The sequence below is a fragment of the Pomacea canaliculata genome, linkage group LG5 (genome assembly GCF_003073045.1).
Source record: "Pomacea canaliculata isolate SZHN2017 linkage group LG5, ASM307304v1, whole genome shotgun sequence".
Classification (NCBI taxonomy): Eukaryota; Metazoa; Mollusca; class Gastropoda; order Architaenioglossa; family Ampullariidae; genus Pomacea; species Pomacea canaliculata.
Genome location: NC_037594.1, coordinates 26,187,963 through 26,211,789, shown reverse-complemented (window position 1 = coordinate 26,211,789; position 23,827 = coordinate 26,187,963). Strand labels below are relative to the sequence as shown.

General features: G+C 43.8%; 1 protein-coding gene across 3 annotated transcripts; it reads left to right on the top strand.

The window, feature by feature from the left end:
• Positions 1-925: 925 nt before the first annotated feature.
• On the top strand, positions 926-23,194 carry LOC112565023 (twist-related protein-like). Of its 3 annotated transcripts, none has more exons than XM_025240249.1 (3): positions 926-1,687; positions 6,007-7,018; positions 19,097-23,194. In XM_025240249.1, the coding sequence occupies exon 2, from the start codon at positions 6,041-6,043 to the stop codon at positions 6,944-6,946; it is 906 nt and encodes a 301-aa protein (XP_025096034.1). In that variant the 5' UTR covers positions 926-1,687; positions 6,007-6,040; the 3' UTR covers positions 6,947-7,018; positions 19,097-23,194. The 3 variants fall into 3 exon arrangements, with proteins under 3 accessions (XP_025096034.1, XP_025096031.1, XP_025096032.1); XM_025240246.1 differs by having other exon boundaries at positions 6,004-7,018; XM_025240247.1 differs by having other exon boundaries at positions 926-1,704; positions 6,004-7,018.
• The last annotated feature ends 633 nt before the right edge of the window (positions 23,195-23,827 follow it).

Genomic DNA, 23,827 nt, shown 5'->3' with positions numbered 1-23,827 from the left:
CGGGGTGGAGTTAATGGCGGGCTAAGTATCTCGCTACCATTGGCTTTCTGTCCTCGCCCACCCCTCGTCCGCCTCGGTCGGCGCTTGGGATGTCGTCCCTCTGTCTGTAGTCACAGCTTAGTAAGTCACAATGTATACTAGTTTGTTGTTGTCTCCGCCATCTTACCTGCAGCACGTGCAGTGTTTTGTCTCTCCGACAGGAAGGTAGACGCAGCGCTCATCAGCGGACGAGCATCTGAAACTTGAGTAAAGACTTGTACTCTCGGGTATGTGTGAAGGGGTGGGTAGGTGGATAAATGTGTGTGTGGGTGTGGGTGTGTTGATAGGTAAATATCTTTAACTTATATTCATCACATTTTATCAGACTGAATAAGCATCTTTAATCCAGCAGTGACGTGAATCATCATCATTGTCGTCGTCATCATCGTGATGCTAGATGAAGAAAAATCTACGTATACAAAGATTGAGGACTTTTTGGTGTGGGTAGACAGGTAGATAGAACTTATCTTGTGGGTAGACAGGTAGACAGAAACATGTCAGGTCGGCAATGCTTAATCAATGTCTACAGCTCTCAGAAGAGAAGACTTCATACCTCTCTGCCCTACAAAGGTGTAAAGGAAAAGTTTTTTTTCTTTGACTGAAGTGCGTCTGATGGCTGAAGTGCAGGACAGACGACAACAGTGGGAGGAGTTGAGTGACTGTGCTGACAGATAACTGAATCTCGCTTCCTCCGATGGTATTCACAGTGAAGTGTGCCTTTTGTTTGGTTGTTTGTTTTTATTTCTTCTTCTCGGTAAGTGGATGGATTCTTCTTCTTCTTCTTCTTCTTCTTCTTTCTTTCTTTCTTCTTTCTTACTTTCTTCTTTCTTCTTTTTTATTTCTTCTTTTTTCTTCTTCTTCTTCATAGTGGTGGTGGTGGTGGTGGTGGCGGTGGTGCTGGTGGTGTGGAGCTCATGAACTGTTGGCGTCTCACTCTCGATAAGCAGCTAACGGCTCATCAACCAACCATCGTTAAACTTCGCTTTGTTTGAAAGACACCCCGACACCCCATTCCCTGTTCTGCTCGATGTCTCAGCTGTAGTCAGGCAGTTCAGTTCTGCCTCAACCCCCCGCCACATCTCTCTCTTTCTCTCTCTCCCTCCTTCACCGTCAAGCTGGTGTAAGCCTGTGAGTTCCGAGTCCCTTGCCACGTGAGCGCGTGCTTTGCGCGTCCGTGTGGAGCGCTCGCCTTGTATATACGTACTCGCGTGAGCTCACGTCCACTTAGTGTATCCTCCTGCTGCTGCCACGGCCCGCCTGCAAGTCTGTGGCTGCCTCACTGCCGAGTGAGAGATGAGCGGACTTGTGGAGTGACTGCCATCAGCTGTTGGTCGTCCGTTAACCCCTCGCCTCGCGGCCCGTCCACATTCTTGGCCAGAAGCCTTCCAGTGACCAAGGAGTGGCTCGTGCTCGCGTTCTCTCGGCTTGTTGTGTGCGTGCAGCAGCAGGTCTGTGTGTCTGTGTGCATCTTGTTTACCCGGGGAGGGAGACAGAATGCTGGGCTGAAGCCGATGTTGTGGTCGTCGTGCTGGAAGGTGGAGACCTGGAGTGGCAATGGTTGTGGCTTGAAGCAGACAGGACCGTTGGACGAGGCTGTGTCGGGACTCTGGGACCCTCGACGGTTTCAGGAGGACGAGCAAGAACTGATGTAAGTGTTGTGAGCAGGTGAGACTGTCGCCGTCTACAGTGTGTATGTGGGTGTGTACGTGCGCTCGCGGGAATTAGTGCGTCTTTTGTTGTCATGTACGTCACCAGTGTGTGCTGTGACGTGGTGTTGAGATGGTGAGGATGTTGTGACATGTCTGTGAAGTAAGCTTGGAGGTCGTGACATGTCTGTTTGTGAAGTGAGTTTGGATGTCGTGAAGTGCTTTTGAAAGTAGTGAATTCCGATGCCATCCCTGTTCTTCACTATCAAACTCTTGGCAGTGCCAGGTGAGAATTTACCGTTGTTGTCAAGGGCTTACTTATCCATCACGTGACCTACCTGTGTCCATAACAGTGATGTGATTTATAGTTCCTTCAAGATGTTGCTAAACTTTAAACAATGCATGCTACGAAACTAGACTTTCTTCCAATTAACATCTGTAAAATCAGTTTATTCTGAGAGTCAAACAAAGAGCTGAACTATATTTTTCAAATGTAGGAAATAAAATTCTAGTTTATGTAGTTTACAGTGTAAATGAATAAACATTGCTGTATCACGCACAATCTTCATACGATGTATAGTAAATCCTGTTCAGACGATGATGTTTATGTTATCAACAGCTTAAATGAGGCTAAGTATTGTGTAACCATAGCAACAGCTGTTACCACGGATTTTTTAAAATGTTTACTTAAACAGTATTTATGTTGATCTTCTGTAAACATCCAATGAGGTTTATATTTGTGCGCCATGCTGGTTGTTTTAATGAACTTTTAATGAAGAGCATTGAGGTGACTGGTGTTGTGTAATACAGACAACAATCAGTGTATTCTAGATAATAACACAGGTGTTCATAGACCTTGTGCATCCTAACTCAGAAACTTTTCACAGGTAGGTACCAAACTCTCCCTCAGATGAACTTTTATTTTTGTTAACACTCACGAGTTTATTGTAGAAGAGAGAGGTGCCTTACAGAAACCCAGGACCAGTACCGATGTAGACTAGAAAAACATTCATGTACTAGAAACTGTAAACTAGTTGACTCATATCCTCCTGGGAATTTTCGTTAATGATTTTGTCACTTTTGTGGCCCTACATTTTTTTTCTAAGAAAATATGTCTACATTTATTTCTATATAATGAGCCATTCACATTTAATGTATTTTTCAAGGATAATTTAACCGTCAAACAGTTCAACGGAAAAACAACAATAGGTCACCAGGTGCACAGTCTGGGATGGTCTGTGTGTATTGTTTAACATCCACACGAGCTCACTTATGACAGGTGACTGGTTTGTAAGTAGAGATGTTTACTTCATAGAGGTCCATGACAGATTGTCGTGGTATCTACCTTTGTGCTTTATTTTTATGCGTGCAAAAAACGAAAACATTACAGCCTGCTATCAGCATGTGACAGAAAGAGATACAAACAAACAGATAGATAAAAGTAAGCTGTCTGTCAACAAAGAGGTCAGACACTGAGGTCAGTGCCAATGATCAGTCATCATGGGAATTCCCGATGGTTTCCCATTTTTCTGTTCATATAGAAGTAGAAATCGTAGATATCTTTCAGATGAGGATGGATGATGATGATGATGATTGCCAAGAAGGATTTGGCAACGACACAAAGCGCGCGCAAGCAGACCGGACGGCAGGTGATGGGTGTGTTGTGAGAAACCTGATGACGAGGAAGGCAGGTGTCTCTACCGTCAGCCAGAAAAAAAAATGACAAAGTTAACTCTGTATCTTACCTCAGTAGCTCCACGTACAGGAGGCCCTAGTCTACCTTGTACTGTTTGGCCACAAGAGTACAAAAACATTAGCAATCATGTCCAACGAACACGGATCTGTCCTACAGGTGCGAAAAGGTGGAGGTTGCGACATCCCTGTCCTACCAGACACAGTGCTTAACATATCATCTAAACTGAACACATTAATCTAATCGAGCAAACCAAAAAAAAATTATTGACAATAAAGATTTTTTTAATTAATTTACAATCATAAACTTTCCAGTACATAAGACAGGTATCGTAAATTTGAGAACTCTTTCTTGTTCAGCCTTTTTGTCATTGTGAAATAAACACTTTCTATATATGAAAATTTATTCAGAGTATATATCCTTTCTTGTCTTTCCTGCCGAAATTGCTATTTTATATGGAAGAGGGAATCTTGACATAAAGCATCAATGGAACCTTATATGTGTGCCTGCAGGATACCTATAAGAGATGCTGAAAGAAAGAGTACAACAAAAAATTTAATGAAGTAGCTTTGTTCGTCACCAGATGGAGAGGAAAAAAAAAAAAAAAAAGTTCGTCTTCAGTGACAGAGGTGATGTCAAACAATCCTGAAGGTGTGGCAGTGGGAAGAAAGGTTCTTATCGCCACTAAGTCCCGATGAGGTCAGCGTGGGCGAGCTGACGGGGCGAGTCGTTCTGTCGGTTGGACTCGGGCCCCGCCTGAGACACAAACAATCCAAAGACACTCAAGGAAACGCTGTCTGAGTTGAGCTTGTCTACTTTTCTCCAGATGTGGCATTACAGAGGTTTATGATCCTGCTACACCAGGATACACACGAAAAAAAAATGAAGCAGGGAGGAAAAAAAAACCCATAATGTCTCATTCCAACCGGAAGTCAAAACATTTTATCGCCTGCAACGAAGACCATCATCATTACCATCATCATCATCGCCGCGCAGTCCACTCTAACTCTCAAATTTTCTAACAGTGTGGTCTGTTTATTTTAAAATGACAGAAGTAAATTTATGTTTATTTCCCTGTGGAGGTTTTTTTTCCTGTGACTACCATAACAGGTGCACACTTCCAGAACGAGGCCGTAAATAAAGGGCCGGGACCCTCCTCCCCCGTGGCATCCTCCGAAGGCGCGAGTCCCGCAGTCAGTGCTGGAGCCATTTCAGTCGAACTCTTTGAGAAGTCGGGTCACTGTCTCCTGGTTTCCTCCCTCTCACCCTCCTTCTCCTCCTTCTTTCTTCCTCCCTCCGTCCTTCGCTCACTTCCGCGCGCTGTTTTAACCCCGCTTGCCCGCCGACTGCGCCAGTGCGTACAAAGTTTATGAGGGTTCGGAGGAAACACGACAGGATGTCTTGAAGGAAGAAGAAAAAAAAAACCCTCGCCCTCCACTCCTTTTAGTCCACCAAAGTGGAATGCTCGTGCACTGAGCATCGCTACACACCCGCCAGCCTCCTCGCTCGCTCCTCTCACCAGAATTTCTCATTTCCTTTCGCTGGGTTTACCTCCAGGGTAGCTTTCCTTGTATTCTTGTTGACTTTATTGTGTATTTCTGTTTTTTAATCTCTTTTTTTATATACCGCTTTGTTTTCCTTTGTTTAGTTTTATTTTCTTTGAAATGTTAAGTGCGGGTGGTTTCTGGACAATGAACACCGCTAACATTTCCTAGGAGAGAAAGGTTTTTTTTTTTTCTCTCTCCCTTCTGTCCCCTTTTTCTTCCTTGCCCACAATCCCCTCTTACCTTCTACCTTACCTTTTATCTTATCTGAAGAGGGTTTTGTGTTCTTTCAATATTCTTGTTGCCAGTGTTTACCTGTTGTCATTGGATGTTTGACTGAATAAGGAAACAGTTCCTTTGCTCATTTCCTCCATCTTTGTCTTCTGTTTATTCGCGCGTTCATCTGTATATGTGTGTGTGATCGTGTGTGTGTATGTGTGTGATGAATTGTTACTGACTTCGAATCAAGGAGAGAAAAGTGAGAAAGTTGTCAGCACCTTGTTGGTGTAGAGGCATGAGCTGTCAGGTGATGACAGTGTCGAGGACAGAACTATAAAGGTTGTCAACTTACTTCCCTCGCCGCCCTCTCTTACTCAACTGAGCCCCAGACTGATGATCTGCTCATACTACCTCATACCTGGTTGCCTGGCAACCAACTATACCACTCACTGACTACCTGATATACCTAGTTACTGTACCACTTACCAGCTTAATCTACCTGGCAACTGAATTACCTGTTACCTGATACACCTGGTAACTGAAGTACCTGTCCTGCGTCTTTACTTTGTTAGTCAACATGTTTATGCCAATGATGTCTTTTTACTACTTTATTTCTGGTAATAAATTGCCTATATTTTAACTCAAATAATTATTATTGTTGTTACTTTTTTTCCTTTTTAGTTTCTCTCTGGAAAGGTCACTAAGATTGTATTTTTCTGCCTCCTCAAAAGGAACCTTGAAGTCGTGTGAACATAAACTCACTTGGTTTTGTTTGTTTTTCTTTCTTTGTTTTGTTTGTATTTGCTAACAATCATGTAGAAGCAGCAGCCCTGTAACACTACCCTGTCGTTGTCCTCTACAGCAGACGATTCGCCTGACCTGGACCGTGTCACGTGACCATGGTACCAGAGACGCAGGGTGCACTGGGCAGTGACGGTTCTCATGCTACCACCGACACCGACAGCAACCACAGTTCAGACCACAGCGAGTCGTTTAACTTCAGCCACCACCCCCACCATCTCCATCACCACCACCATCACACAATTCAACACAGCCAGCGCTACAACCACCACCACCACCACCACCATCACCACCATCATCAAAACAGCGGTGGTAACAACAACAACAGCAACAACAACGCAGACGCCTCCCGCCTGGAGATTGATGTGAAAGTCGAGGAATCTGACAGCGAAGACGACACCCAACTGGCCGGGGCGCCAATGACAGGACAGCAGCACTCTCACCTCCACCACCACCAGCAGCACCAACACCAAGCCACGCCGCCAAGCAGCAGGAAGCGACCTCTGGCCGTCATCGGCTCCGACGACGACGACGACGAGTGCCAGGACTCCAGCAGCCAGGGCAGCTCCTGCGGCGAGGGCAGCAGCAGCGCCAACAACGGATCGTGCAGCGCGGACGGCTCCACCAACGGCAGCGGGGGGATCAAAGAAGGAGGGGCGGCGACGACAGGCAAGAAGAAGACGAAAAAGTTGCAGAGCTTCCAGGACCTGCAGAACCAGCGGGTCATGGCCAACGTCCGCGAGCGCCAGCGCACGCAGTCCCTGAACGAGGCTTTCGCGCAGCTGCGGCAGATCATCCCGACCCTGCCCTCGGACAAGCTCAGCAAGATCCAGACCCTGAAGCTGGCCACGCGCTACATCGACTTCCTGTACCAGGTGCTGCGCTCCGACCAGCCGGACGGCAAGCTGGGCAGCTCGTGCAGCTACGTGGCCAGCGAACGTCTGTCCTACGCCTTCTCCGTGTGGCGCATGGAGGGCGCCTGGACCTCCATGGCTGGACACTGACCATTCGCCCCACTCCCCCCCGTGCCATGACCTGGTGCCTCTAGCGGACTGAGGAGGACCTCTGACCCTAAGGTGAGTGCGAGTGAGACTGCGGCGAGAGGTGACATTTGGCTGCAGATATTTCTGTAAACTATTCTGGAATCGGGGATTCAATGTCCGATGTCTTGTGTAGGGGACGACATACTGCCGTATGTGTACGACATACTGATATATATTATATATATTAACGACATACTGCTATATGTTTACGACATACTGCCGTATGTTTACATTCTGCCGTATGTTTACGACATATCACCGCCAACTATACTCGCACACAGAAAAAGTTGGGCGAGGACAGTATTTTGTCCTCATTTGTTACAATTTCGCTATTAAGATTATTTTTTCGTCGGTCGTGAATATTTCTAAGTATTAAACATCATTCTTTTAATCACCTCATTGTTAATTAAATAATAAACATCACTATCATTACTACAGGGAGGCAGTATAGCATTAGGTTTCTCACACTTCTAGGAGCTTTAATGATTAGTTCGTCCTTTTCTATTCATGTTTAAAGAGGCCCATTCAAGACACCGGGATTTTATTTGTTTTTGTTGTTACTCACGAGGTCTACTTCAGGGCCTGGCACTTATTTTCTGGTTCTTGAGGCTTCAGACGTCGAAGAAGTGGTTATTTCTAGCGCCCTCTACCCTGGAGAGAGGGAAATAGGGATTGTGGGATAATTAATTGCATCCAATTAGCCACCGATTACAATCTCTACATTTCCGTTTCTAGCGATTTATGATCACATGCATTATCATTACTATTTTTACTATTCACTAATCTTGATCAACATACATGCATACGTATGAATTTTCTCAACAAATACATTTTAGGACAGACACATTGATCTTTTGAATTGCAGCGATGAGTAAACAAGTGTTTATGAAGAGGACAAACAGCAAAGGCATCCTCGTTCAAAGTCTTTAAAGAGAGAAATTTTTTTTTAACAGTTATTGCAAGTAAACCTGAAAAATTCCTGAAGGCATTAAATGTTACACACCGTCAGAACATTTCATGTACACCACTTATTATTATTATTATTATTATTATTATTATTATTATTATTATTATTATTATTATTATTATTCGTGCACTTGTATCGTGCAGCATCACGACGAAGATATGTCACACTTTCTGCACTGACCAGTAATGACAAAAATTAAACATTTAAACATTCGATGACAGACAATGGATGTGATAAGTGATAAGAGGCCTTAATTGTCACAGAAAATAATGAGACTCGCTTATTCTAGGACAGAGTATCAAATTAGACAAATTTCAGTTTGCAGAAACACACGCACGAACACCATACTGAAAGTTCGTTTTTGAAATTTTGTCGTTCAAACTCTTTTGTCTTGAAGAAATATCTCCCCGAGCAACAGCTGCTAAATGAAGTGCTTCACAACTACCTCCTACCTTCCCTCCAAACCCACCAAACTTGTATAAATCGTCTCAAATCGTTTTTTTCAGGGCGAGAAAATGTGTCTGTAGCCATTGAGCTAAACTCCTCTCCCTCCCTCTCTCCCTCTCTCCCTCTCTCCATCCCCTCCATCCCCTCCTCCCACAATCGTTGCCGAGCAGCAGACGACACTTGCCGTAAAATACGGATTTGTGGTGAAATCGCCGGTTTGGTATTTTCCATTTCCTTCCCTGCCGAGCCGCCATTTCCACGAGGCTGGAAGTGAGGGAGTGGAGGAGGAGGAGGAGAGCGGAGGATGGTTTTGCCGATGATTGATAGGCTTGTCTACCTCAGGTTCGTGTGCAACGCACGCGCGTCACGTGGTGCGGTCCGGCAGTCGCCGGTGTCGTCGTGGAATTAAAACTGCGCGCGAGGCATGATGGATGGCTTGACAGTTGTGCCCGCTGTACCACTCACTATGGCTTCTCTTGTGTCGTGGCGACCGGTCTGAGACATCCAGCTGACAGCGGGTAGCTCCTCCTGCTTCTTACTCCCACCCCAGAAAATAACACGCGTCCTACCCTCCCCTCCTTTCCACCCCTATGTGCGTGTGTGAGTGTGTGAGGTGTATGTGTGTGTGAAAGAGAGAGAGAAGGAGGGAATGTTCACAAAAGCATAGTCTGGAATTCTCATATACCTTCAGGAGGACTGACCAGGTTGCATCCTCCCAATAGGCTGACCAGTCTACCTCTAAAGGCAAAAATTTGTTTTTCTCTTCTTTTTTTTCTTTCTCTCTCTCTCTGTGCTATCTTGTGTCGACCTGAAGGCTCCATTCTGAGCATCCTACAACCAGCCGAGATGGTCTACCTATGCTCCAGAGCTCTCATCCGGAAAATCTGGGAAGCAGACTTGGTCTATTGAAGCCGGTTCCGCATGAGTGCCAAGCATTCCGATCGTAAAATGTGTTTCGGGTGGCAGTCGCCTGCCGCTTGATTTTACCTCCAACCTTCATGACCCTAACGGCCTAACCCATCATTTTATTTCTATTTCTTTAGTTTTGTTGCTGGAATACCAGCATGACTAATCGTTGGTGAATTGCTTGTGGAGTTAGTTTTCAGTTCGAACTCCTGTCGCTATGGCAACGAAACACAGATGTGGCATCCATCATCTACCATCAGCCCAGGGAGGCCGAGTGTAGAAGTAAGGGAGAGAGAGTTGTTTTATTCAGTTTTGTGAGTGATGCACTCAGTAAATGAAGGGTAATGAATGATATTCTTTTTGGTTTTAGCAGGTAGGAGTGAACAGACATAATTTTAAACAATCTGTTGATTGTACAAACATACAGGTTGGCATCAACCTAACACTCCAAGATAGTCCAAGATGGTTCAACCAGAAAGTTTTTACCATCACAAAATATTTTTAATGTCAAGATGTCTACTCTGGTGTCCATTGTGTTAAATACAAGTAAACATGCGATTAAACTATCGAAAATTTTGTTGTATATTTTAAAAAATGTTTTGTCAGAAAAGACATTCTTTCTGGTGCTTGATGAAAGGTCCTAGAACTCGAATAATGAATTTTGAAAGTTCAGGTCATGTTGTGTTTAAAGCTGAGGTCACGCTGCCCCATAGAGGTGTTGCCATGTTGTCTTTAGTGTTGTGGTCAAGCTGTGTGAAGACTTGTAGAATGCTGTAGTAAACTCCGTGTTTATCACATGTAACAGTAATAGAAGCTTGTGGAGGGAAATGTCAGATTTCTGATTATTTGTTGGCATTCGTAGCGAGAATGGGGAGATGATTGATCGGGAGAGATAAAAACAGAGCCAGACTCTGTCTTCCTAGACACGGTGAACCACTTCCAGTACGACGACAAGACTGCGAGACTCTTTACCTGTGGTCTTGGTACAAACCACCCACTGTCTTTGGCTGAAACACATTATCGTTTAGCTGTACAACAATGTAAATAGTAAATAAACATGTCACTTGCAGACAACCGACATATATAGAACAATGTAAACTGTAGATAAACAGGTTACTTGTAGACAACAGTCATCTACACAACAATGTAAGCACTAGATAAACAGGTTACTTGTAGACAATCGGCATCTACACAACAATGTAAATATTAAATAAGCATGTTACTTGTAGATAACAGGCATCTATACAACAGTGTAAATACTAGATGAACATGTTACTTGTAGACAACCGGCATCTACATGCACAGCAACTGCTCGGGAGGAGACAAGTAGACAAGGAACCTTACTAGACACTGTATATACAGCGGTAGATGAGGCAGACAGTGAGACGATGTACCAGTCACAGTGTGAAGGTGTTTTGTGAGATGAACAGTGAGATGATGTACCACTGTGAAGGTGTGTGAGATGAGCTCACCCACCCCCAGACTACACACAGCCCTGTGGTGACCGCGTAGAGGTGTGTAGAGGCGTGTAGAGGTGTGTAGAGGTGTGTAGAGGTGTGTAGAGGTGTGTAGAGGCAGGGAGCGGCCTTGTTACACCAAAGGGCCTTCAAGAGCCGCAGTGCCATCGTCAAGTAGGCAGAGGAGGGGGAGAGGCCCAGGGAAGGGGGAGAGAGCCGGGAGGGGGAGGCGCCGACTCTTTCAGGCGGATGTCGAGGAGCGCCCTCGTTTAGTTTGCCACTCGGGGTAACTCGGGGTAGAGGGGTACCGGGATGGCGGTGGAGAGAAAGACAGCGCTAAAAGAGAGTTGCAGTCTTATTTATTTATGGAAGTGTAGGATTTTTCACAAAATCTTTTCTTATTATTTTTTTTTTTTTGTTCGTCGCTAAGAGATGTGACTGTCGTCTGTGTAGGAGACAGTTCTGAGACTGTTTCTTAAACAAAATAAGCCGCGTGTCTTTTTAGAATATTCATGTGAAGTTTCTTTTTCTCACTAACAAAATTATTTAGTCCACGTTTGAAAGCAATGCAGCGCTGTTAAGACTAGGGTGGCCGTATGACAGGACATCACACCTACATTCACACATGCACAGTGAACATCGTAAAGAAAATGAAGGAAGAAAAGAGGAGAATGTAACTGTAAGGGTAGACCGAAGTGCTATTTCCAAACAAAGTATATAAGTTTAAAGTCGGAGAGCATACAATCAACTCCGTGTTCGTTAAAATACTGGTCAGTTGTGGGAGTGACCACGTGCTGATAGCACATGACTACATCCGGGGTACAATTCACTAGAAAAGCGCTGGCTAAATCTAGGATGAGGGAGTAGAGAAAGAAAGGAGAGGTGGAAGCAAGAGAGAGAGAAAAAAGCTTAAAAGTGTCGAATCGAAGAGCACAGCTAATCGTCCCATAAACCACCAAGTGCAGACAGGAAGCGCCATACAGCGAAACGCAGTACGGCGCATGCGCGAAGAATACATCATCATCAGGCCGGGTGCACGGGCCGGCCACAGGCCACGCCCACCTGCACCCCGTGGCGCGCGTTTGGCAGCAGCGTGGAGGGGGTCAGCGCCGGGGGCCCGTTGGTCCGCCGACGTCAGCCAGCGAACACTGCGACCTGCGCGCGACCCAGAAACGGGGTCACATGTCACGGGGGTCACCATAAGTCGCAGGGGTCAGTTTCTGGCAGATGACATCGTCTTGGAGAAAAGACCACTCTCTCTCTCCCACCCTGAAAACGATTAGAGACTTGGGGGTGGATCCATGAAGCACGGTTACCCAGCATGCCTTGCTATCCATCCGGGTAAGTCAGCTTCTTGTAGACAACGATCGAAAACTCTTGTTCACGTGGTAGGCCTTCGCAAAACTCTCCTCCACCCTATAATTTATTGGAGGGATCCCCCAAAACTTTACCCCTATGTAGACTATGAATGGTTTAGTTCGAAAAAAGCGACCAGAATCGTTTCCTAGCAACGCTCGTGCAAGTAGACTGACTCCACTCGTTGGGTTGGAGTTTGTCCTCCCTATCCTCTCTCTCCACCTCCGTGGCGCGCAAATTAGTTTCCTTCGCTGAAAACTGGGAGAAAGAGAATCTGACTCACCATCGGAGGTTGGTTTTTTTTCCCCCATCTTCGCAAAGGGAAGCGCGAGCGGTGACGTCAGATGCTGGACTCGGTGAAGTAAACGGATTTCGAACCACAGGAAATAGCGATGTAGGGAGGCAGGGCAACTCAGTGTCACGTGACAGCAAGGATGGAGACAGTTTGTTCTGCCTGGTGTGTCACACAAGGTAGTTCAGACAACACTCGTGGCTGTAGGAAGGGTGAAGACCCTCCCATGACACTGACGGAGATTTTTGCAGGGTTGAGAAAGAAAATAACTGCCAGAGGTGGTTTAGAAACAACTACAGTCCAATCCTGAGCGTGTCGGCAACTCCTTCCATCATCTATGTTGCCATCGTGATGTCTTGAATGGAGTGTGACTTTTGACCTCCGAGGATAGGATGTAATCTTGGCGGCCACGTTGTACTCGGGTGTGGTCAGTGTGGTGACTCCTGTACATCAAGTTTTATCTTTAATGTCATGCTAAGCACTGGATGTGACTGCTTTAACTGTTCTACAGGTAGATAATTAATGTAATACGATTTAAAAATATAAAAAAAGACCTCGCTGGAAATTTCCAGCCACTCATACCGGTGATCTGTCGATGAATCAGAAACAACTCTCGTCACCCTTTAGTCTGCTCACCCCTGCTCACCCGACTCTCCAAACACAGACCCACACATCCAATATTCATGCATACTTGTCCAGCTAACCACACATACCTAAGATCTTCAGGACAAAGTAAATAATTTAAAGTATAAATTCACCGAGGATTAAACCCAGGATGTTATCTCACAGACTATCTCTCGTTGGTTTCCTGTTGCTCTTCAGACACGCGATGTTCTAGTCAACAATTAATTTGTTTAATTGTCTAGCCACCCAAACTTAAATTATAAAAACACAGAAGCTTGTGCGTGCTCCTCTCCCACCCCACCCTCTGGTTACTGGCGGCTATTTTAGGCACAGCGGGTAGCACACTCGGGTGGAGCTGAGAGCGAGGGGAGTGGCGATAGGAGGTTGGGGTGGATGTGGGAGAATGGGGTGCTTGGCCCATCGTCAGGTGTTTGCAGTGGGCTTCAGAGACTCATTCACCCGTGGGAAAAAAAAAAGGTGGAGAAACGCGAGGCTTGTTCCTTTCTCTCGGACTGAATCCTGCAAGTCGGGGTGTGAGGCTTTGACAGATAAAGTGATTAGAAGAAAAGGAAACGGGAGGTACAGGTTAAAAGTCAGGGCGCCAATATTTTTTTTTTCTCACGACAGCTAACCACTGACGGCCAGTATTGTCGTGAGAACCCTGCCAGTGAGTCTGCAAGCGTGTGTTCGTGCGTGCGTGTGCGTGTGTAACTGCTCTTTGGTGAGCGCCACGTGTGCGTGAGTGCGTGTGTGTGGGTGAGCTCGCTCGCGGAAAAAGAAATTCTGAGATTTGGAGGTTATCTCTCCTCCCCCTCTCATCGCCAGCACGATGTCTGGCTATAAACCCGCTCACAAACCTGCCACTTCCTGTTCGCAAGTCTCGGCCCTGTCATTGGCTTGACTCGTGTTTTGATCTCACCAGCGCCTTCTGGCGGTGGCGGCAGCCCGGGCTCCGTGTTTAACCCTCAATTATCCCCCAAGTCCTCGGTTTCGCCGACACCAGCGTCTGGCTGCAGGTAACTGCGCCTCGAGTGCCTCCTGCTTCACATTGTCGGCGCTCGGGTTATTAATGTTGGTACTTGTTGATGCTGTGTCGAGCTGTTGGCCAGAAGCAACTGTGAAGAACCCTGACATCGGATGCTTTAGTTAAACACTGACTCTCTTACCTCCCTTGGATTTGAAATTACCTCCCCTACCGACAGACAGAACAAAGCAAATAACTGAAGTGGGACTGATGGTGCTGTTTCGTATTGTTTCATCTTGTTTCTTGCTTCTTGATACTGCTTCGTAGTGTTTTTATTTTGTTTTGCTGCTTCTTGATACTGCTTCATTGTGTTTTTATTTTGTTTGTTGCTTCTTGATGCTGCTTCATTGTGTTTTTATTTTGTTTGTTGCTTCTTGATACTGCTTCATTGTGTTTTTATTTTGTTTGTTGCTTCTTGATGCTGCTTCATTGTGTTTTTATTTTGTTTGCTGCTTCTTGATACTGCTTCGTAAGTGTTTTTATTTTGTTTGTTGCTTCTTGATGCTGCTTCATTGTGTTTTCATCTTGTTTGTTTTTGATGCTGCTTCGAAGTGTTTTTATTTTATTTGTTGCTTCTTGATGCTGTTTCATTGTATTTTCATATGTTCATGAATTCTGCTTGATGCTGAAGGGCTGTTTTATGCTGTCCCACAAGAATTCCTACAAAAAAGTGCTGATAAAAATTTTATAAATGATATTTCAGCTTGATCACACTTTCTTACATTTCCTCTACCACGTTTGTATTCAAGGAAACATGGAGACTTGTTGCGACCTTTTCAGAGTCGGTTTCTGAATACTTTTCAAATTCAAATAACGGTTTAACTTACTGTTTTCTTGTCTTTTGGAAATTCGCATTAACACAGAGAGAAATAATATAAAACAAGCGCGAAAATATACACACGTTCACACACAGAGATAGACGATCATCCACACCGATATATCTGTAGGTACACACCCACATGCACATAAAAATATGAATTTTTTCTGTGTATCTGTGTGTTTGTTCGTTCGTTTTGGGTGTGTTTATGATGTGATTATGCCAGAGATGGTTCGTTTGCTTAAAAGCTTTTCTTACTTGTGTTTTTATCCTTCAGTGTATCGTAAGTAACCCTAAGGGGCAGACTGAGAACACTCGCACCTCTAACCACTCGTACAACACACACACACGCCAGGTGGAGTGAGTGAGGGGAGAAGGGAGGAAATGTTTTCCGCTGTTAGTGGTCTTCAGTGCGCGTGCCACACTTAATCGCTTTCTCGCCTTTCCTTCTGACTGAGTCTGGCAGCTCAACCTCCAGCGCCGAGTGTTACCATTTTTTTATTCTTTCTATGGTTATTTTGCTTTTTTAACCAAACATAAACACAAAAGAACATACGGGTAAGCGGGCGTGTACCCGCGCCATGGTGCTGGCTGACATCTGTAACAAAGACATGGCCAGGACTTGCTGGGTCTCGAACCCAACCTACCGCAGCAACCGCTGTGTGTATCGCTTCACTGGACTTGTCAAAACTTGTCAACAACAGATCCCCCGCCATCGCCGCCTGCTTAGCCTCCCTCCCACGGCTACAACAACTGAGAGATAATCTCTCCTCGACAACCGTCTCTCTCACACGAAAAAAAAAAGGATGGCGGGAGGGAGCTGGGTCCCTGGGTGAGATGGTGAGCTGTAGTGGCAAGAAATATGATTGCATCCGGGGTAAGTAAACACAGTGGAGACGATACATTTCCTCGACATTGGCATCAAAAAGGAAACATTATTATCATAGCACGAGCTGACCTTTGTCCAACTCTGAGGTCGAGGTGTGTTCGATACGCTAGACTGACTTTTAACATACCTTGCTCTTAAGTCCTTTTTATTTTTATTTACTTACAGTAATACCTCAGTGTCAGCATGGTGTATATATATACAAATATAAAGTTCTCGGGGTCAGTGTGTGTCTAGTGTACGGGGGAATACACGAGTGGCATGGTGAGCTCTGGTTGAACTCCTGTAGACGAGTGTTTATTGTGATGTTTGTGACGATGCTGAGGGCGATGTGTTCTTGCACTGCTGTTACTGTCTGATGTTCTCGTTCTGCTCTTGTTGTCTGAACTCAGCTGTTTTCGTTCTTTTGTAATTCAATTTAGAGGGTTAGACTGTCAATAAAATGTAATGGCATTATTTTTAATGGTTTTAACTGGAGAGAAGCTAAAATATGGGAGTGAGATGAGCGGCGCAAGCTTTGGACTTTCACAGACGCAGGTGTGTGTGTGTGTTTGTGTTTGTGTTTGTGTTTGTGTTTGATTTGTGTTTGTGTTTGTGTTTGTGTTTGTGTTTGTGTTTGTGTTTGTGTTTGTGTTTGTGTTTGTGTTTGTGTTTGTGTTTGTGTTTGTGTTTGTGTTTGTGTTTGTGTTTGTGTTTGTGCTTGTGTTTGTGTTTGTGTTTGTGTTCGTGTTCTTGTGTTTGTGTTTGTGTTTGTGTCGTGTTTGTGTTTGTGTTCGTGTTCGTGTTTTGGGTTTGTGTTCGTGTTTGTGAGTGAGTGTGTGAGTGTGAGAGAGAGCTAAATGTCCAAACAAATTAAAACTGTTTTTTACTTTTCATATTTTTAAACATAGAAAACCCGATGTTCCAGTTATTAAACCGGTTTTTGTTTGTTCTTTTTATTCTTCTTTATCATCGTCGTCCTCTTCGTCTTTTATGCTTTTTGTCATTAAAAAGACAATCAAAGCTTGAAGCTTGTCACAGGGAAGCCTAGCGAAATTAGGTTACTCTTTTCTTCTTCGTGTAACAAGATATTTACAGTCTGCGACAAGATTGTTATCGCTTGTTACCACATCTTACAGACTCCGACAAGATATTTACAGTTTGTGACATGTTTGTTTGTTTTTAGTGCAAATAATCAAGACTGTTAATGTAGAACTCATTAACCAAAATTCATATTTGGTCTTGCTCGGCAGCAACACTTCACGAATGTCAGCTTTTTAATCATCGAAAAACTTTGCGAGGATGCGAACCCTACACTCTATGATGATTCGTACGAGGAGTTTCTTCTGAGCAAGTTTGTTGAGGAGCTGCGAAACCCTTCCCCATCTCCACGTGACCCCCTTGTGACCTCTTCAAGTTGCTTTCTTGTTTGCTTCCGGCAGTCAGCAACTGGGGCAGACAACTTGGCTAATTAAGTTAGGGCTGAGGGCGCTTCCGTCGACTCGTTTGTCTTCATCGTCCGTCTGTCTGAGGATGTGCTGTAAGCTTGCGAGCCACGACTGACTCATTCCTTGTTTCATCCCACATCACCATCAGGTCTGACACTAATCCTCAAATGAGGAGGCGAGTTGTCAGGTACCTCTGTACCCCGGGTGCCCCGCCAGGTATTCGTCGTCCAGTCTGTTAACCTCACGAGTAAGAAAATGTGATGTCTCTCTTGTGTGTCGCCTACTGTTAGGTATAGATAGACAGATGGGTGGAGGTATGGGGAGGGTGGCTGTGAGTAACGAGTAAGGAAGAGTTATTTTCTAACATTTCAGGACTAGAATGTCTTTGAAGCAGAAGTCTTCGGTAGAAGGGTGAGATGTCGGAAAGGAGCTCTCGTTTTTGCGGTAGTAAAACTAACGAGGGCTAAAGTTTACTCATAAATCACAGACCTGCTAATGAACCACCGCCGCCATCACATTTACCAAAAATGTTTCTTGGCTGAAGTCTGACTTAAACATCACCTCTTGACATCTCCACATCGCATGCTCTGTCCTCTTTCAGACTCGTGTTTACACTTTCTGTCTTCTGGGCTTTCACTGTACAGAAACACACACAGGGAGAGAGAGAGAGGGAAGGAATGGTCCTGGCGGGTACATAAATTCACGCACGATGAAATAGGGAAGGGAGGAAGAACATTTCGGTGTTTCTTTGATTGGAGGAGGCGAAGCATGTCTCGTGGGCTGACGGGACAGCGGTTGTGAGCTGGGTGCCGGGCGATAGCATCAGCAGCATACATAAATATGTGCCAGGCTTTTCATCATCAAATCTGACTTCATCATTCTTGCTTGACAAGCCCCATGCCGCGCAATTATTTTAACCCTCTGGCGGCCATCGCGGTTTATCTGACAAACCTCGGGGGCTACGAGAGGGGTACGCGGCACTCGGTGTATGTGTGCGCCGGGGTTTGATGTTCACGGAGGATAAGCCTGAGCAAGCGAGGAACCATAATTGTCCAGATGCCGGAGTGGAATTCTCTGCGAGCCGTCACATGTGGAGGGTGACCACCGTCCCCCAACCTCGACATCCCACAGCTACCCAGCCCTTGAGATCTCGAGATGGAGCGACCCGAAACATTTGTATCTGTTTGTGGCAGGGCAGTAGACAGTAAGGTCAAGGCCCTTCCAGATCACGTGGGCCTCTGCACGTGATCAAAGATGAAGTATGTGACGTCACTGACAGGCTCTCGATGGGATAGTTAGTGACATGTCAACTGAGCAGCTGTTCCTGTAGGTGTTGGACTCTGAGAAAATAATGTCATTGTCATCATGACCATTTCCTTCTCGCCCTCCTGACATTTCCTCACATCGTCATCGTTATTGACATCCGACCTAAACTGACATTTTTTTTCTCTCTATCACTGACCACCAGCCTCATCTGACTTTTCTTTGCTTCTCTCGTTTCACTTGCACTTTCGTCTAATCTTACTTCTGTTTAAACTTGGGGAGGAGGGTTGGTTCAGTGTGTAAAACATGGATTTTAGTCTTATTGACCTCGGCAGCAACATATTTCAGAAAGACTTGTCTAGAACCAATCTGTTGCTATTAGTGATGGACACACCGCGATTCATATTCTGCTTTGGTTAGCTCCTGGGCACTGTTACCATTTTTCTGTCTCTAGGCAACGCTTTCCTTACTCACTTTACATTACATGACCCCTACTATACCTGTACTAAGTATTATTCTGAATGTTAATAGCATGGACTAGTATCGTCTGTGTACTGTAAGTAAGGATGCTATCACAGTGTGTGTTTATCAAAGTGTTTGAAGCCCGCGAGGGAAATTTATCAAAATCACTTTGTCTTGTTACAGATGTTACCTGCCTGCTGCTGAAACGATTCCCTACACATCATCTGGCATCTACTACACATAGTGAATAAATGTGACTTTTTGTGACTTTGACTAAGTGATCAGCTCCATCATTTAAAATAATATTAACTGAGCGAGGACACAACATTGTGGATGATGGACAAAGACTGTAGCAACACAACCGTCAACACAGATGTCAACAGTCGTGTAGGTATACCAGGTGCCTTGGTGCCAACAGACCTTCTTGGATGTTATACACCAGAGAAAAGATGTTTTTGTTCTTCAATGTTTCTCAAACTTGTTGAAAGTGATTCTTGAAGATCGACTCTGCGAGACTTGTGGTGATGTGTCTACGACAGCCACAACAGCTGTACATCTGGACTGACAGACGCCAGATGTACAGTCTCAAACAAAAATTTAATTATATTTTTTTTTATTTTGGCGATATTCGAAGAAACAAGCTTTTAACTGTGTCTCCAAGATCAGGAGGGGCACGAAACATTTCATCATCCGAGTTGTGTTTGTTGTTCCCTCGTCTCCCCACGTGACCTTTGCCCCGATGTGTACCCGTGTCCGAGCCAAACACTGAGTGAGACTAGTGTTCACTCCATCGTTCATTTTGTGCAGTGATCTTCTAACGACCAGTGTGTGTGTTTTTAGTGTGGATTTTGTGTGTGCCTTGTGAGTGGAGTTGCAAACATCTACCTTCTGTTGTTTGGAGTGAAACACGGCAACAAAAGTTTCGTTTGTCTTGATTTGCGGTTCTTTAGTCAACATTTACTTTCTGTGCCTTTATTTTGTAAACATAGTTTGAATCTGTTATACAGTTTACAGGAGAGATGCTTCAATCCGTCCATACTATTTTATGTTCATCACTCAATCACATGATCCGTTCCCTCTCTCTCTCTTTCTTTCTGTGTGAAGATTGAAGTTCTCGGTATTTCTGTTATCCGGATGTTTGTATAGAATGTTCTGCATTTTTTTAAACTGGTTATGAGTGAGCAATCTGTTCTCAAGATTTTTTAAAAACCCTGAAAGGGAAAAAAGAACATATAATATTATGCTGTGTAAAATAGTCCCGATGTCAGAAAACAAGATGACAGGTGGGTGTGTGTGGTTTTATGTTTGTTAGTTTGTGTGTATGTATGCTTGGGTTTGTTTTTTTTTTTGTTTGTTTGTATTTTCTTCTCACTGTTTACAGTGACCGCTGTTTCTAGAAAATCGAAAATTTAGGGTTAAAGAAAGGATGGGCAGAAGCCGAGAATCAGATGAAAGACGAAGCTGGGGTTGAGGATGGGTTTGTTTTTGTTTTTGGTTGTTGGTTTGTTGTTTTTTTTTGTTGTTATTTTGTTTTGTTTTTTTGTTTTTTTTGTTTTTGTTTTATTTTTTTTGGAGAATGAATTTGAAAGTGAAATGCCAAACAGAGAAACTGCAATGAGGACATATCAGAATAATTTGTAATGAATGTGTGTCGTGCTTTTATCACCTTTGATTTAACCTTTGATTACATGCGATCTGAGAAATACTTTTCCGCCTGTTTCAAGAAGCTTCAGAAGTGGACATTGCAATAATTGTTGGAATTCACGCTGACAATGTTTAGCACCAAGAAAACTATATATCCTAGTAAATATTATGGTTATGTAAGGTGTCGATCTTAGAAATCGCTGGAAAAAATCATCATGCAGCGGAAACGCAAATTTTCTTTGACATGGAAAATACTGGAAAATGAACATGGAATTATTTCAAGCCCTTTTGTGTGCAGACACGTTTAGAAGTCCTGATAGTTTTCACCAGGAATGTGTATACTAGTAATAATAATAAGCCAGTCAAAAGGCTCTAAATACTCGTAACAAACCCAAGTAAAAGTGACGCTGAAAAAAAGATTTATTATTTCATATTATTATTTCAGTGCATTACAGGCATGTCAATCAATCAGGAAACCCTGAATATTTTTCAGCTAGATTATGTACCAGCAAAGCTGTATGCAGATGAATGTTCAAACCTACGACTAGGTCCCAATACTATCTTGATATGATGTCAGGTCCTTAAGGGTAGGTTTCTATTTTGAGGTAGAACCTGGTAAACTAGTCCCTCCTCTTAGTGACCAGTGGTCACTGACATACCTGTTTGGAAGTATTCTCTACAGGTGAACCAAGTGAGTTGTTAAATATTATATACATTGTATACAGGGAAGCTATTCTATAACTTAAGAGAAGAAAGGGTTCTATAAAAAATAAAATAGACAAGTCCTTGTTTTTTTCTGGAACTGTTGACGGACAAACTAACGGTTATAATGACCCCAAAAATACAACTCATATTCAAAATATTTTTCAAAAAGTTTTCAAGTTTTAAAAAATCATTACTGACAATGAAATGAATATATTAAACTCCCTTATATTCTAATTTTTTCTGTACAGGTATGAGATCCTGTAAGACATCGATTTGAAGTCAAATAATTTTCGCTTCAGATTTTTTACCGCTCTTGAATATTTATTTGTAATCATGAGTTTATTCATGGAAAAATGCAAATAAGAAAGATTTAAACTGGTAAGGGTGTACTTTGTAGGAATGTTAACTTGGATATAAGTTTTTACTCGGCATCGTCTGGGTGGAAACATTCTCGCGGTCAGTGTTGTCACAGGCAAGACTTCACACAAAAGACATTTTCGCACAAGGAAGGTTTACAACCGCGAGGGTTGAATAATTAAATGCCAGACAGACACTTCCCGTCTCCAAGGCAAACGAGTTCGAGGGAGAAAAGGGACATAAACAAAATGCATATCGGGACCACCAGAAGACATGTATAGTAAAAGCCTAGTAGGGGCTTCAAGGGCCGTAATTAACGGCGACAGTTACTTCCTCTTGGGAAGCTGCAGGATGAGGGAAGAGGGGGATGAGGGCGAAAGGGCTGCAGGAAAGTTGGGAACTGCTCGCTAGAAAAAAAAAGGATGTTAAATGAAGACAGTACAAAGGAAGATGTAAACCTTGTACAACGAAGGTCTGGAACCGTGTGCAACGGATTTCATTCACAGAAGGAAGAAAGAGTTTGATGCCACACATGATCCTTGTCTCATATTACAATCAAGCTGTGTACGGACTAACAAACTATTCAATATATAATAATATTATTATCTAAGACATTTTCAACCCTTTAGTGGCTTATTAAAAATAAATTAAGTCGTGTTTACATTTCATCAACTTATTAAAAGCATAATCAAGTATTTTTTTAACATGAGCGGCTTTTTAAATACTCACATCAAATGGTTTTCTTTTCACCGACAGAAAGTAGAGTTTGTTATACAGGACATTAAAGATGGTTTTGGGGGAAAATCGGTTTGTAGGTTCAAAAAAGTGAATTACCGACAGAAATGTTCAGATAATGACTAGGTTCATTCGTGCTTGAGATTACAAGCATGCGCATGATTCTGTGTCTGTGTGTGTGTGAGCCTGTGTGTGTGTGAGAGAGCCTGTGGGTGTGTGTGTGTGAGACTGGGTGTGACTGTGAGCCTGGGTGTGTGTGTGACTGTGCAAGCACACACCAAGGGGGGTGTGGGTGGAGAGGGTTAGACAGAAATCCCTGTCCGGAAGTGTGTCTGCATGTCAAGCCTCTTGGTGAAAGCATAATAAACATCATGTTTACTCCTGACAAACCGACGCTTCCTTGTGACAAACGTGTGTTTACGCACGACAAAAGTGTGTTTTCTTTATGACAAAAGTATGTTTACGCATGACAATCCCGTGTTTCCTCTGTAAATAAACACTCGTGTTTGGTGCAGTGAAGAGGGGAGAGTGCCTTCGTGCTGCCACATCAACAGGAGAGAGTATTTCACGGAGCATCCCTCCGCCAGTCTCCACAAACCGTTGCTGCTCGCCGTGGTGTGTGTGTGTCTGTCCTCTCACCTACTCTCTTCTGACAATCCTGTTCGCCTTACTGTTCATGCACACTGTCTGCCTTCTGTCTTGTTGTAAATATGGAAACTTGCCTTGGAGACAAGCACGGCATGCCCACACCTAACAACATGTCGCGTTTATTTTTGTATTCCATTTCTTGTACCTGGATTTCGAGATCTGAACTTGAATAAAGATTTATTTTGAAAGTAACTGGAAGATTTTGGTTTTGAGTGAGTGGAGCTAAGCATTATTACTGGTTATTCTCAATGTGGACAGGGGTTGAAACAGGGTGACGATGTTCTCTGCTCGCCTGCCTTGCATCTCTTTGTGAAACACACTCACATCTTAATTACATCTATTAATTACTTACGGCAGTTTGTAGAACATACTGAGGTAGGTCTACATTCATTTCTATAATCCCCATCAGTATGAGGCCATTTCATCTTGTTTCTCACTCCCGCAGCCATCTGCTGTCTGGCCAGCCAGGACTAATTGGTTTCAAGCAAAGATTGTGTTGGGAAAAATAGATATTGTTTGTATTTATGTGACTGCTGCAGCTCGGTTATTGAAAGCCGACAGATTGCAGCGATTGAAGTGCAGGCTGCCTCTCTACTCGGTGAGAGGAATAATCACTTTCTGTGCGGATGTAGAGGGGAGGGACATAGAGGTGGTTGGAGCAGCTGTATGTGCACTGGTTTTTTTTTTCTTTTTCCTTCTTAGGATGTCACTTCATCAAGCTATTTCTTTATTTATTTTGTTTATTTGTTTGTTTGTTTGTTTGTTTGTTTGTCCGTTCTTTTCTTTATTTTTTTCTGTCCTACTCATTTACTCAACACACCCACA

Coding starts and splice junctions, on each gene's coding strand:
- LOC112565023 (XM_025240249.1), top strand. CDS start 6,041: ATGGTACCAGAGACGCAGGGTGCACTGGGCAGTGACGGTTCTCATGCT.